The sequence below is a fragment of the Urocitellus parryii genome, chromosome 9 (assembly GCF_045843805.1).
Source record: "Urocitellus parryii isolate mUroPar1 chromosome 9, mUroPar1.hap1, whole genome shotgun sequence".
In the NCBI taxonomy this organism is placed as follows: domain Eukaryota; kingdom Metazoa; phylum Chordata; class Mammalia; order Rodentia; family Sciuridae; genus Urocitellus; species Urocitellus parryii.
The window spans coordinates 30,408,644-30,424,259 of record NC_135539.1 but is presented as its reverse complement, the minus strand read 5'-3'; the positions used below and the strand labels follow the sequence as shown (position 1 = coordinate 30,424,259).

Here is a 15,616-nt window from a genome sequence, read left to right as displayed (position 1 = left end):
AAATATTTCTGTATCTACTCACATCCAGTAATATAAACTATTTTTCTCTCTCCTTCAAAAAATTTTTCCTAGTTTATTGCTTATTTCTGTAATACACAAATACTCCCATTGCAGTTCTAATTTGAGGTACCTAGTGCCTTGACAACCATCTGAAAAAACTCCTGAATGTTGAGCAATTAATTCTAAAGATGAACATTTGACTTACTACAGCCTGACAGTATACATATTTTTTAAAAAGATATTTTTATTTTTTAGTTGTAGGTGCACACAATGCTTTTATTTTATTTTTATGTGGTGCTGAGGACCAAACCCAGTGCCTCGCATGTGCTAGGTGAGTGTTCTACCACTGAGCTACAACCCCAGACCCAGTGTACATATTTTTATGTTCACATTTACATATCATATATCTATCTATCATCTATCTCTCTATATATCTATCTATATATCTAACTATCTATCTATCTATTTGTCTATCCATCCATCCATCCATTCATCCATCTATCCTGAATGTATCTACCCAGTTCTATTCAGGTTTCTAAGATAAAGGAAACAGTCTATAGTTTAACTCTTCAATAAAATAGCCACCAAACACATGTGCCTACTTAGCACTTGACATGTGGCTAGTGCCACTGAAGTATATTGATTTTTAATTAATTAAAATCTAAACCCCCACAGGTGGCTGGTAGCTATGAATGCCAACATTTGAGCTCCAAATCTTGACTTTTATTTGGTGTAGTAGAGAGGGTTACCAGGAATTGAACTCAGGGGCACTCAACCACTTTGTATTTTATTTAGAGACAGGGTTTCACTGAGTTGCACAGTGCCCTGCTGTTGCTGAGGTTGGTTTGAACTCATGATCCTCTTGCCTCAGCCTCCTGCAGGGATTACTGGTGTGTGCCGCTGCACCTGGCCTAAACCTTGACTTTATAGTCCTATTTCATGGGGTCCATACTCACTGGGATAAAAGATTTGATAATTAAATGCTCTCATGACATCATCATAGAAAATCATAATCAGTAAATCTGAACTCTGTAGACCATTCAAACACTTGTTTTATGTATACTTTTTTATCTTGAATTGCATGTTTGGCACAGAGACCATGTTTATTTCAGGGCCCAGGTACCTAAAAGTTCATATTGATCATACTGTGTATCTTAGATAGAAATTGTATCTCTTGAAATTACCTATCTTTGGTGGTGCTGAGAATGGCACAGTTAGTAGCTAAGTCCAAGAGTGGTGTAGACCTCAAGAAAACTGGATTTAAAAAAGTTTTCCTTTGTTTCCCCTATTGGATAGACATGAGAGTGAAAACCACTCTGAGAATGACCCTGAATTGCTTTTCCACGGTCCTGCCTAGTGATCGGTGGGTTTTAATGGGATTTCTCTTCATCTAAACCCTGATGTTGTGATTTGCTGGATTTATCTAAATTGTGTTTCCTCTTCCGTTAGTCCTGTCTGATCTGGAGCTTGTGGCTCAATCAATTATCTTCATTTTTGCTGGCTATGAGGCCACTAGCAGTGCTCTTTCCTTCATTTTGTATGAACTGGCCACCCATCCTGATGCCCAGACCAAACTGCAGCAGGAGATTGATGCGGCTTTGCCCAATAAGGTGAGAAGATGGTACCTGGAGAGGGAGGAGAGAGGTGGAGCCTCAACAAGACTGCCTCCTCATCACTTCCTAGGAGGCTTTATCCAAAATATAGTCACTGATTCTTTTCACCAGCTCTTTTGGAAAGGTTTTGAAGAGAGAAATGAAAGGTAAAACACAGTATTGAGGGGAAAATACAAGGAATTTTGAAAAGAGTGTAATTTCTCAAAACTACAAGGAATTTTGAAGAGTGTAATTTCAGTAATATCCATTACCAGTTACCATGATGATACCTAGCAAGTGTAAGCATGTGTCACTCAAGTGTCCAGATCATTGGATCTGATGAACTATGGCAAGAGCTCCTGCCTGGCTGTCTGCTGAGTGATCCTTGGCTTGGTGGGCAGGCTTACTATGCTCTGCTCCACACATCTTCACACTCTAGTCATGTATTAGAGAGAAGCAGCCAAGGGATGAGTCAGGTTTTCTGGCTCCCAAGGCAAACACTTTACTTCTACCTTGTGTCCTCTCCAATGTCACATCAGGCATTATCCACGTGTTGTGCCTGCTGTCCTCACACCTCTTCCTAAACAGGGAGTCTATCATATCTGAAGACACATGGTTTCTGGGGCTGGCATGGCTGGTTTGGCAGTGAAGTGGGCACAAAGCCTCTTCTTCAGAGCTCACAATGAAGCCCTGGAGAACAATCAGGAGAATGGTCCAGAAACAGAGGGTGGGGCTGAGAGTGGTTTTCTGTTCTCCTTAGAATGTCCTCTGAAACTGAAATTGTGTGACATGGTGCCATCGAATCTTAGCCTTCTTTTGGTGGTATTAGGGTGGAAGTTACCAGTTTCTCCCAACATTCATTTTTTACATGATGTAGTGTTATCTCTAAAAAAAAAAAAAAAAATATATATATATATATATATATATATATATATATATATATATTCAAAGCAGGATTATTCAAGAAAAAACAGATGTATAATGGGTTATTTTCTCTTTTCTATGTTCTGTTTCCCTGAAATAGGCATGTGACTTTTCTAGAGAAAGGTAACAGTGACTTTTACATTATTTTGCCTGAGTGTAATTGTCATATTCTATTAGTTACTTGAAAAAAAGTATGAGAAAAAGTAGTACATGATGATTCTGAGGATATTATACACTGAACTTGGGATTGTCCCAAAGATCTCGTATGTATATGGTTGTCAAATGGACATGATTGTTATTATAATGCTTAGTCAATTGTAAGCACTATTCTCCTTCACCATCCTTTTATTCTTGGGACAGTGTAACACTTTAATAAAACTATGTAGATTGAGTTTAAATTTAGTTCCAAACATGCATTTCCAAAAAATCTTATTTTTTCTCTTCAGGCACCTGCTACCTATGATACCGTGTTACAGATGGAGTACCTGGACATGGTGGTGAATGAAACTCTCAGGTTGTACCCAATTGCTGGCAGACTTGAGAGGGTCTGTAAGAAAGATATTGAAATCAATGGAGTGCCCATTAGGAAGGGGACAGTGGTGATGATACCAAGCTTTGTTCTTCATCGAGACCCACTGCACTGGCCAGAGCCTGAGGAGTTCCGCCCTGAAAGGTACAGGGCCTCTGGGAAAGGGAACTGCTCTGGGCTAGGGTTGTCCAAGCATGTCCTTGTATTTCTTATCACAGATGACATACAGGTAGCTATGTAATCATTTTTTTATTGGTTGTTCACAACATTACAAAGCTCTTGACATATTATATTTCATACATTAGATTGAAGTGGGTTATGAACTCCCACGTTTTACCCCAAATGCAGATTGCAGAATCATGTCGGTTACACATCCACAAATTTACATAATGCCCTATTAGTAACTGTTGTATTCTGCTACATTTCCTATCCCCTACTATCCCCCCTCCCCTTCCCTCCCATCTTCTCTCTTTACCCCATCTACTGTAACTCATTTCTCTTCTTGTTTATTTTCCCATTCCCCTCACAATCTCTTATATGTAATTTTGTATAGCAATGAGGGTCTCCCTTCATTTCCATGCAATTTCCCTTTTCTCTCCCTTTCCCTCCCATCTCATGTCTCTGTTTAATGTTAATCTTTTCTTCCTGCTCTTCCTCCCTGCTCTGTTCAAAGTTGCTCTCATTATATCAAAGAAGACATTTGGTATTTGTTTTTTAGGGATTCGCTAGCTTCACTAAGCATAATCTGCTCTAGTGCCATACATTTCCCTGAAATTCCATGATTTTGTCATTTTTTAATGCTGCATAATACTCCATGGTGTATAAATGCCACACTTTTTTATCCATTCATCTATTGAAGGGCATCTGGGTTGTTTCCACAGTCTAGCTATTGTGAATTGTGCTGCTATGAACATCGATGTGGCAGTATCCCTGTAGTATGCTCTTTTAAGGTCTTCAGGGAATAGTCTGAGAAGGGCAATAGCTGGGTCAAATGGTGGTTCCATTCCCAGCTTTCCCAGGAATCTACATACAGCTTTCCAAATTGGCTGCAACAATTTGCAGTCCCACCAACAATGTACAAGTGTACCCTTTTCTCCACATCCTCACCAGCACTTGTTGTTTGACTTCATAGTGGCTGCAAATCTTACTGGAGTGAGATACTAGAGATGGTATCTTAGAGTGGTTTTGATTTGCATTTCTCTGACTGCTAGAGATGGTGAGCATTTTTTCATGTACTTCTTGATTGATTGTATATCCTCCTCTGAGAAGTGTCTGTTCAGGTCTTTGGCCCATTTGTTGATTGAGTGATTTGTTATCTTATTGTCTAATTTTTTGAGTTCTTTGTATACTCTGGATATTAGGGCTCTATCTGAAGTGTGAGGGGTAAAAATTTGTTCCCATGATGTAGGCTCCCTATTTACCTCTCTTATTGTTTTTCTTGCTGAGAAAAAAACTGTTTAGTTTAAGTAAGTCCCATTTGTTGAATCTTGTTGTTAACTCTAGTGCCATGGGTGTCCTATTAAGGAATTTGGAGCCCGACCCCACAATATGTAGATTGGAGCCAACTTTTTCTTCAATCAGACGCAGAGTCTCCCATTTGATATCAAGCTCCTTGATCCATTTTGAGTTAACTTTTAGGCATGGCGAGAGAAAGGGATTCAGTTTCATTTTGTTGCATATGGATTTCCAGTTTTCCCAGCACCATTTGTTGAAGATGCTGTTCTTCCTCCATTGCATGCTTTTAGCCCCTTTATCAAATATAAGATACTTGTAACTTTGTGGATTAGTCTCTGTGTCCTCTATTCTATACCATTGGTCCACCCGCCTGTTTTGGTACCAGTACCATGCTGTTTTTGTCACTATTGCTCTGTAATATAGTTTGAAATCTGGTATCGCTATACCGCCTGATTCACACTTCCTGCTTAGAATTGCTTTTGCTATTCTGGGTCTTTTATTTTTCCATATGAATTTCCTGATTACTTTGTCTATTTCTACAAGAAATGCCATTGGGATTTTGATTGGCATTGCATTAAAACTATAGAGAACTTTTGGTAATATCGCCATTTTGATAATGTTAGTTCTGCCTATCCATGAACAGGGAATATTTTTCCATCTTCTAAGATCTTCTTCTACTCCTCTCTTTAGGGTTCTGTAGTTTTTATTGTATAAATCTTTCACCTCTTTTGTTAGGTTGATTCCCAAGTATTTATTTTTTTTTTTGAGGATATTGTGAATGGAGTGTTTTTCCTCATTTCCGTTTCAGAAGTTTTGTCACTGATATACAGAAATGCCATTGATTTATGCATGTTGATTTTATATCCTGCCACTTTGCTGAATTCATTTATTAGTTCTAGTAGTTTTTTTGTAGACCCTTTTGGGTCTTCTAGGTATAGAATCATGTCTTCTGAAAATAGTGATAATTTAAGTTCTTCTTTTCCTATTTTTATGCCTTTAATTTCTTTTGTCTGTCTAATTGCTCTGGCCAGTGTTTCGAGAACTATATTGAATAGAAGTGGTGATAGAGGGCATCCCTGTCTTGTTCCAGATTTTAGAGGGAATGCCTTCAATTTTTCTCCATTCAGAATGAAGCTAGCCTGAGGCTTAGCATAGATAGCTTTTACAATGTTGAGGTAAGTTCCTGTTATCCCTAGTTTTTCTAATGTTTTGAACATAAAGGGATACTGTACTTTGTCGAATGCTTTTTCTGCATCTATCAAGATGATCATATAGTTCTTACCTTTAAGTCTATTGATGTGGTGAATAACATTTATTGATTTCCGTATATTGAACCATCCTTGCATCCCAGGGATGAATCCTACTTGATCATGGTGCACAATTTTTTTGATGTGTTATTGGATTCGATTCGCCAGAATTTTATTGAGGATTTTTGCGTATAGGTTCATTAGAGATATTGGTCTGTAGTTTTCTTTCTTTGAGGTGTCTTTGTCTGGTTTCAGAATGAGGGTGATGTTGGCCTCATAGAATGAATTTGGAAGAGCTCCCTCTTTTTCTATTTCCTGAAATAACTTGAAAAGTATTGGTATTAATTCTTCTTTAAAGGTTTTGTAAAACTCCGCTGTATACCCATCCAGTCCTGGGCTCTTCTTGGTTGGTAGTCTTTTGATTGCTTCTTCAATTTCATCCATTGATATTGGTCTGTTCAAATCGTATGTGTCCTCCTGACTCAGTCTGGGCAAGTCACATGACTTAAGAAATTTATCGATGTCTTCACTATCTTCTATTTTATTGGAATATAGGTTTTCAAAATAATTTCTAATTGTCTTCTGTATTTCTGTAGCATCTGTTGTGATATTGCCTTTTGCATCCCGTATGTTAGTAATTTGAGTTCTCTCTCTTCTTCTCTTTGTTAGCATGGCTAAGGGTCTGTCAATCTTATTTATTTTTTTGAAGAACCAACTTTTAGTTTTGTTAATTTTTTCAATAGTTTCTTTTGTTTCAATTTCATTGATTTCCACTCTGATTTTAATTATTTCTTGCCTTCTGCTACATTTGCTGTTGTTTTGCTCTTCCTTTTCTTGGGCTTTGAGATGATGTGTCAGCTCATTTGTTTGTTGGTTTTTTCTTTTTTTGAGGAATGACCTCCAGGCGATGAATTTCCCTCTTGAAACTGCTTTCATTGTGTCCCATAGATTCCAATACGTTGTGTCTGTATTTTCGTTTATCTCTAAGAATTTTTTGATTTCCTCCTTTATGTCTTCTGTAACCCACTGATCATTCAGTAACATATTGTTCATTTTCCATGTGATGTATGATTTTTCCTTTCTTCTTTTATCATTGATTTCCAGTTTCATTCCATTATGATCAGATAAAATGCATGGTATTATCTCCACCCCTTTATATTTACTGAGGGTTGCCCTATGGCATAATATATGGTCTATTTTTGAGAAGGATCCATATGCTGCTGAGAAAAAAGTATATCCATTTGATGATGGTTGATATATTCTATATATGATAGTTAAGTCTAGGTTATTGATTGTGGTATTGAGTTCTATATTTTCTTTACTCAACTTTTGTTTGGAGGATCTGTCCAATGGTGAGAGAGGTGTGCTGAAGTCACCTATAATTATTGTGTTGTGGTCTATTTGATTCTTGAACTTGAGGAGAATTTGTTTTATGAATGTCACAGCACCATTATTTGGAGCATAAATATTGATAATTGTTATGTCTTGTTGGTGAATGGTTCCTTTTAACAGTATATAACGTCCTTCCTTATCCCTTTTGATTAACTTAGTCTTGAAGTCGATTTTATTCGATATGAGGATGGCCAACCCTGCTTGCTTACAAGGACCGTGTGAGTGGTATATTTTTTCCCATCCTTTCACCTTCAGCCTGTGTATGTCTTTTCCAATCAGATGTGTCTCCTGAAGGCAGCATATTGTTGGATTTGCTTTTTTAATCCATGATACCGCCTATGTCACTTTATTGGAGAGTTTAAGCCATTAACATTTAGAGTTACTATTGACATATGGTTTGTACTTCCAGCCATGTTTGATTATTTATCCTTTTTTTTAATTTAGTTTGTTTCTCCATGATTAGCTTCCCCCCCGCCCTCTGTCTTTACAGAGACACTTCCCCCTGATGGTTTTGATTATTGTTTTTCATTTCTTCCTCATGTAGTGTTTTGCTCAAGATGCTTTGCAATGCTGGTTTACTGGCTGCAAATTCTTTTAACTTTTGTTTATCATGAAAGATTTTTATTTCGTTGTCATACCTGAAGCTTAATTTTGCTGGATACAGAATTCTTGGTTGGCATCCATTGTCTTTCAGTGTTTGAAATACATTGTTCTATGACCTTCTTGCTTTCAGCGTCTGTGATGAAAACTCCGTTGTTAACCTTATTGATTTACCCCTGAATGTAATCTGCCCTCTTTCTCTTGTAGCTTTTAATATTTTCTCTTTGTTCTGTATATTGGATATCTTCATAACAATGTGTCTTGGCGTTGGTCTACTGTGATTTTGTATGCTCGGTGTCCTGTATGCATCTACAATTTGCATATCCATTTCCTTTTTTATTTCTGGAAAGTTTTCTGTAATTATTTCATTCAGCAGGTTACTCATTCCCTTGGTTTGAATCTCTATACCTTCCTTTATCCCGATGACTCTTAAGTTTGTTTTTTTTATGTTATCCCATATCTCTTGGATGTTTCTCTCATGATTTTTAACCAGCCTATCTGAGTTGGCTAGACTCTTTTCAAGATGATATATTTTGTCTTCATTATCTGACGTTCTGGCTTCTACTTGCTCCACTCTGTTAGTGATACTCTCATTTGAGTTTTTAATTTGGTTTATAGTTTCTTTCATTTCTAGAATTATTGTTTGATTTTTTTATAATCTCTATCTCCTGATAAAGATGCTTAACTTCTTCTTTGATCTGTTTATGTAATTCGTTTTCAATGTGTTCTTTCACTGTTTGAATTTGCAGTCTCATATCCTCTTTAAGGTTCCATTCCATCTGTCTAAGGTGTTCCTTGAGTTCTTTATATGACCATTTTTCTGATGACTCTAGGTCCTCCTGAATATTTAGGCTGTCCTGCATTTTTTGTACTCCTTTTCTTTCTTGCTTTTTCATGTTGCTCATGTTACTTCTTGTTCTATTTTACTGCTGAGTTACTGTTTACTCCTATAAATTTATTTGATGCTTGGGAGGAAAGGTATTAGAAGGGAAGGGAAGAAGTCACTAAAGAGAATGAGAGTAAGCAGGTAGAATTCAAGGAATGGGGAATAAGAAAATTGAAAAGAAATGAAAAGACAAAAGAAGAAAAAAATAGGAAATAAAAAATTTTTTAAAAAACAATAATAAAAAATTAAAATTAAATTTAGAAGAAAAAAATTAAAAAAAAATTTTCAAAAAATTTAAAAATCAACAAGAAAGAAAAATGAAAATGAAAAAAAATCAAAAAAAGAGGAAAAAAAACTAATAAATGCAGTCTTAGAGTTTGATTAACTTCTCTTCCAGTAGGTGGAGCTCTGCCCACCAGGCCAAGCTTCTCCTGTCAATACGCGGGAACCAATCACTGTGCAGAAGCCCCTCCTCTCAGACTGGGCGAGTCTCCAATCCTGAGTGCCTACGGCCTCCTCTTGTGTCTAGTCACTTCCCCACTTTTCCTCTAGCCAGGCCCCCCTCACTGGTGACGCTCACCACAATACTGGCAACACGCCAGGTCTGCTGCTCCTGGGAGCCCTGTTTTCATGAACGACTTGGCACACTCTTTCTGTTTGCCATTCCCTCAGACCCTAAGTTTTTAGAGCTTGGGGCTGAGAATCCTCAGCGAATTTTACTTGCCCTCCGGTAGCCATGCCCCCAGTAGCTGGTGCAAGAGAACTCAGTTGTCAGCACTGGTGGGAGCAGTAGCCTGGGGTTCCGCACCGTGGGTCCCGAGCCACTTCTGATTCCCTGGGTCTGGCTATGGCACTCATGGGAGAGCTGGGAGGGGCCCTTAAGTTTTCCCCAATGTGTGGAGAGGGAAGGCTAGGGGATTACACACCTGTAGCCACAGGTTTCAATGAAGTTATCTCCTCCACCGCAGTCTGATGACGTCAGTTCTCTGCCATGGTGGTATCTCTTGCAAATGGCGACAGTTTGTTTCCCTTTGCCGGGTGACCAATGCAACGGGTGGGTCCTTACTGTCTCTCCCAAGCCCCGTTTCAATCCTGTGGCCACTACCTATGAAGGTTCGGTTGGCATTTATCTCCATAGGATTAGAAGGGCTGACCAGTTGTTTCAGCTTGATGGATTAGTGCTGAGTCACAGCTGTTTATCTGCGGGAAGCAGGCGAATGGGAGCTTAAATTCAGCCAATCCGGGCTCAGTGTGTGTTCTGAGAGGCCCAGACTGTTTGCCCCAGATCCATGTCAGCTCAGCATTGACAGCTGAAGAGGTCAGAGACTTGATCTCTCCATGCCTGCCACCATGTTGGTTCTCCCTATGTAATCATTTTCATATATGTCTTTGTATTTTAAGCAGTTTTCCTGTTATAAATATAACATTTTCTTGCAAAATGATATGAATTTATGACAAGGAACAAAACGAATGCTATGTCCATTCACTATCCTAAATTCTTTTTAAAGTTTTTTAAATTAATTTAAAAAATGACAACAGAATGCATTATAATTCTTATTACACATATGCAACACAATTTCTCATGTCTCTGTATATAATGTATGTTGACACCAATTCTTGTCTTCATACATGTACTTTGGATAATGATATTCATTACATTCCATCATCCTTGCTAACCCCCTGCCCCCTCCCTTTCCCTTCCACCCCTCTGTCCTATCTAGAGTTCATCTATTCCTCCCATGCTCCCTCTCCCTACCCCACTATGAGTCAGCCTCCTTATATTAGAGAAACATTCAGCATTTGGGTTTTTTTTCGAATTAGCTAACTTCATCTTCTCCAATGCCATCCATTTACCTGCAAATGCCATGATTTTATTCTGTTTTAATGATGAGTAAAATTCCATTGTGTATATATGCCACATTTTTAAAACCCATTCATCTAATGAAGGGCATCTAAGGTTGGCTCCACAGTTTATCTATTGTGAATTGTGCTGCTATAAACACTAATGTGGCTGTGTTCCTGTAGCATGCTGTTTTTTAAGTCTTTTGGCTATAAACCAAGGAGAGGGATAGCTGGGTCAAATGGTAGTTGCATTCCCAGATTTCCAAGGAATCTCCACACTCCTTTCCATATTGGCTGCTCCAATTTACAGTCCCACCAGCAATGTATGAGTGTACTTTTTTTCCCTACATTCTCACCAACACTTATTGTTGTCCTAATAATAGCTGCCATTCTAACTGGAGTGAGATGATATCTTAGAGTAGTTTTGATTTACATTTCTTGAATTGCTAGAGATGATGAGCATTTTTTCATATATTTGTTGATTGATTGTATGTCCTCATCTGAGAAGTGTCTGTTCAGGTCCTTGGCCCATTTATTGATTGGGTTATTTGGTTTTGTGGTGCTTTGCTTTTGAGTTCTTTATATACTCTAGAGAGTGGTGTTCTATCTAATGTGTGAGGGGTAAAATTTTTCTCCCAAGCTATAGGCTCCTTATTCACCTCACAAATTATTTCTTATGCTGAGAATAAACTTTTTAGTTTGTTAAATTCTCTAAATAATTATGAATTAATAATATGACCATGTTCTCATAAACTTTATTATGCATATATAGATATTTTTGCAAAACTAGATTGTATCACATTTTATATGATTTTTGCTAGCACTTGATAATTTTTGCATTCAACCTCTTGCATGTATGTGGTTTTTTTTGGGGAGGTATCAGGAATTGAACTCAGGGGCGGTGGACCACTGAGCCACATTCATAGACCTATTTTGTATTTTATTAGAGACAGGGTCTCACTGAGTTGCTTAGTGCCTCACTAAATTGCTGAAGTTGCCTTTGAACTTGGGATCCTACTATCTCCTCCTCCCAAGTCGCTGGGATTACAGCCGTGTGCCACTGTGCTCAGCCTGTACGTATGGTTTTTGGATCTATAATTTCAACTAACTAAATAAACGTTTTTTTCTTATCAGTTTCCCCTAAACAGTCTAATACAGTAAGTATTTATATACTATTTACATATTATTAGTTAATATAAGCAATCCAGAGATGATTTAAAATATATTTCAGGATGTGCCTAGGTTATACCAGTATTTTCTCATTATTTAGTAAGAGACTTCAACACCCAGGATCTTGTTTATTCTGATGCTAAAACTAATTCTCCTCAGATATGGCACCATAACTCTGTGTATGTGTGTGTGTGTGTGTGTGAGTGTGTGTGTGTCTGTGTTTTCAAATTTCATAGCATGTCCCATAACTGACATAACCACTATCTCATTTCATTTTATGTATTCACTCTAATACTCCTTATATTTTTTATGTGTGTTGTTTCCTTTACTGTCTCAACTTATCATGATTTCCTTTGAAACAAAATTTATCTCATCTCAAAAAGACTGAAAGATCCTATAGACTAAGGGGGAGAAAGGTGGAATAACTCCTATAGGCTAAGGGGGAGAAACATGGAAAAACTCGATACCTTAACAATTCTTATAGCAAAACCACAGCTGTATTTCAATAACCAGCCCAGAAATAATCTTTTACACCATTGCTTGGGGATGTCTAAGGCACAAACTGAAATAAGTAACTGTTGTAGTTTTAATGTTTTGTTGACTTGTCATCTTTGTTGACCAGGTTCAGTAAGCAGAACAAGGACAGCATCGATCCTTATGTGTACATGCCCTTTGGAAATGGACCCCGAAACTGCATTGGTATGAGGTTTGCTCTCATGAACATGAAACTTGCTCTTGTCAAAGTAATGCAGAACTTCTCCTTCCAACCTTGTAAGGAAACACAGGTCAGTAGATTTTCATATAAATAATGTTTATTTGAAGATGTTTTTCCAAACAGAGGGGCCTAGTCACAGAAAAATATATGCTCATTCATCATTTAATTCGTAGATGTATAGTCCAGTGAATCTCTTCTTCACCATCTTTGAGATTTTAGAGTTCTTCACTGTGGGGGCTCTAAATCTATGGCTTTATGAAGAACAAAGTGTAAAAAATGTATGGACTCAATGCAGATTAGTGTGCCATGTGTATGTGTGGACTGTGAACTTGAGCACAGTGTAAATTCAGCTTTAAGTCTCCTGGAGAGACCCTGTGCACAGTCGTGAGGTGTGGTGACCACAGGGTTCTGATGTTTGAGAGAAGCTCTCCTCACCAGAACTTACAGAACCTCCCCATCTCAGGCCTTGTATAGGATAAATGTTATGAAATAATTTTTCAGATAAGTGAATAATTTTACTATTTAATCATGACCCACCTTAGAGAATGAGTAGGATGAATTCAAAGTACATGATACTAAAAGTAGTTTTATGTTTGTGAAGCATCACTGTGCTTAATATATCTTCTCAACTTTGCTGCTTTGGTTCTTGGTGTTTCATTCAGTGCTTCTCCATGTGCTTGTCGAAATGTTTCAGATTCCCCTGAAATTAGCTGATCAAGTAATTCTTCAATCTGAAAAGCCCATTATTCTGAAGGCTGTGTGCAGAGATGGGATAATAAGTGGAGCCTGAAATTCCCTAAGGATTTGTGCATTGTTGTCCTTAGAGCCTGGGACACAGAACATCAGAGAACAAAAATTTATTTTGTGAAGAAAACTCAAAATGAAGATAGACTCTATATTCCTCAATTGATGAATGATAAGAGATGCTGGACCTTTCCTAAGCTTTCTCAGGGTCTGTCCAGAGTATTATCTATTTTCTGATGGTAAGGAGGTGAGCACCTCAGTGCCAGACGTGAAGACTCACCTTTTCTGGGTCTAATGGGCTCTCTCCTCTCACCGACAGTTAGTCCTGGCAGCTCCTCCTGAGCTCTGATCAGAGAATCAACAATTATCAGCAAATTTGTCAACAATTTTTAATAAAAATGAGGGTGGTTGTGGTGGCTTTTGTAGTGACATTGATATATGATGTGTTCTTTGAAATATGCTGTGATAAGTTTTATAATGAGAAAGTCAATAAACATGTCCTTGTAGAAGTTTATCTGAAGCCTCTATGCCCATTTAAGGGTATATATAGTACTGAATCAGTGAGAGTCAAAACTAAATCTTTTGATCATCACAATCAGTGAATACATGGAGCTTTTTCAGCAATTCAAATTAAATAGTAAGGTAGATAAAGTTAACCCACTGTGAATTTTCCCATTACTGGAAAAGTATATTCATAGTGTCCTTCTGCCATTTTTGAAGTAAAAAATTTGTGACAATTTACTGAGGTGTAGTTATTACTATATCTCTAGCTTAGATTTAATACTCCCATTTTATCTCCCTTGTTGATTCTGGAAAGCAAGAAACATAGTTGTAGTCCATCTTCAACTCCTAATGGTGCAGCCCTTATCCATATATTTTATTATTTATTTATTCAAGTACTGGGGATTGAATCCAGAGCCACATCTCCAATACTTTACTATTTGTTCTAATTATTTATACATGACAGTAGAATGCATTTTGACACATTATACAAAAATAGAGTAAAACTTCTTATTCTTCTGCTTGTACATGATGTAGACATATACCAGTCATGTAACCATATATGCACATAGGGTAATGACCAATTCTTTCTACTATCCTTCCATATATATATATTATATATTATGTATTATACATGTTATATGATATATATCTTTTGATACAAGTTTTAGCTAGGATGCTCAGGGTCTTACTGAGTTTCTGAGCCTGGTTTTGAACTCATGATCCTCCTGCCTCAGCCTACAGAATCTTGAGGATTACAGTGTTGCAGTAATTCACTTGCAGGTCAGCATGGGAAAACAAAGAAAAAGAAGAAGCAGAGCAAGCAAAGCAGCAGCAGAAAAAAAGTCCTTTATTGTGTATAAGCATTCTTTTTATAGTATTGTGAACAAAGAAGGCAGCCTTCCAACATCAATAAATCAGGTCTTTCAGCTAATTAAACATAGCGCATAGAAGTTTTACTTTCTAATCAGAAGTGACCCGCTTCTCATGGCTAATCTACTTTCTGCCTGGAGTATGCTGAGCTCTGCTCTTTGTTTAGAACAGATAAAAAATTTTTCTCAGCGCCCTCCTAGCCCATTTGGCAAAACATCCCGTTTGCAGGCAAGTTCTCCCAAGGTCAGTAGACACCTTGCTTTCAAGCATGTCTGTTGTTACCTATCTAAACCTTGAAGAAGCCTCTTGTTTGCGAGCAGACTCTCCCAGGGACAGTAAACATCTCGTTTTCAAGCATGTCAGCTGTTACTTTATCTAAACCTTGAAGGGGCCCCTCGTTTGCGAGCAAGCCCTCCCAAGGACAGCAGACACCTCGTTTGCAAGCATGTCCGCTGTTGCCTTTCTATATCTCGACAGAGTATCCTGTTTGCAGGCAAACTCCATCAAGGACACTAATAGTAACGCAGTCACATCTGATTCTCTACATTACAGCCAAGGAATAAGTTGTCCTACTCTTTGAGATTAGTAAGGAAAGACTCTACCAAAATAGGTGCTATAAGAGCTGGCTTTTGGAGGCTCAGCAGGAGTCTTTTATGAGGCACAAAAGTATTCTAGGCAGAGGAACCTGTGTGGGCAAAGATATATGGATGGAGCTTGTGTTGACAAAGGTCTTATGATTTGTACATACAGCAGCTATGGGACTGGGTTTGCTCAGAGGTAGAATGCTCATCTACCACGTGTGAGACATTGGGTTTGATCCTCAGCATCACAGAAAAATAAAATAATAATATTGTGTCCACTTAAACAACAACAACAAAAACAAAAAGACAGCAGCAGGAGACTAACGCCTGTGACTACACTTGAGTTTCTCATAATATCACATAACTTTTGGCATTATTGATTATGCAGTGATTTATTGATTTACCACAACATAATAATTGAAAGAATTACAGGAGTCCCATGCCAGGTACAAAATCCAGATCTGGCCACTCACCACACCCCCACACACACACCAAAAATCCAAAAAGTAATTGCAAAAATCAAGAAAAGAACTTTAGTCAGTGCAGCCACACCAGAAAGACCAGG

General features: G+C 37.8%; 1 protein-coding gene across 1 annotated transcript in view; it reads left to right on the top strand.

The window, feature by feature from the left end:
• LOC144256855 (cytochrome P450 3A9-like) overlaps nt 1–13,142 on the top strand; it is a 30,312-nt gene extending 17,170 nt beyond the window's left edge. The window contains exons 10-13 of the mRNA XM_077802506.1: nt 1,450–1,610; nt 2,963–3,189; nt 12,260–12,422; nt 13,047–13,142. Of these exons, the coding sequence (XP_077658632.1) occupies nt 1,450–1,610; nt 2,963–3,189; nt 12,260–12,422; nt 13,047–13,142 (647 nt within the window). The remainder of the gene's footprint in view (nt 1–1,449; nt 1,611–2,962; nt 3,190–12,259; nt 12,423–13,046) is intronic.
• Nucleotides 13,143–15,616: the final 2,474 nt, after the last annotated feature.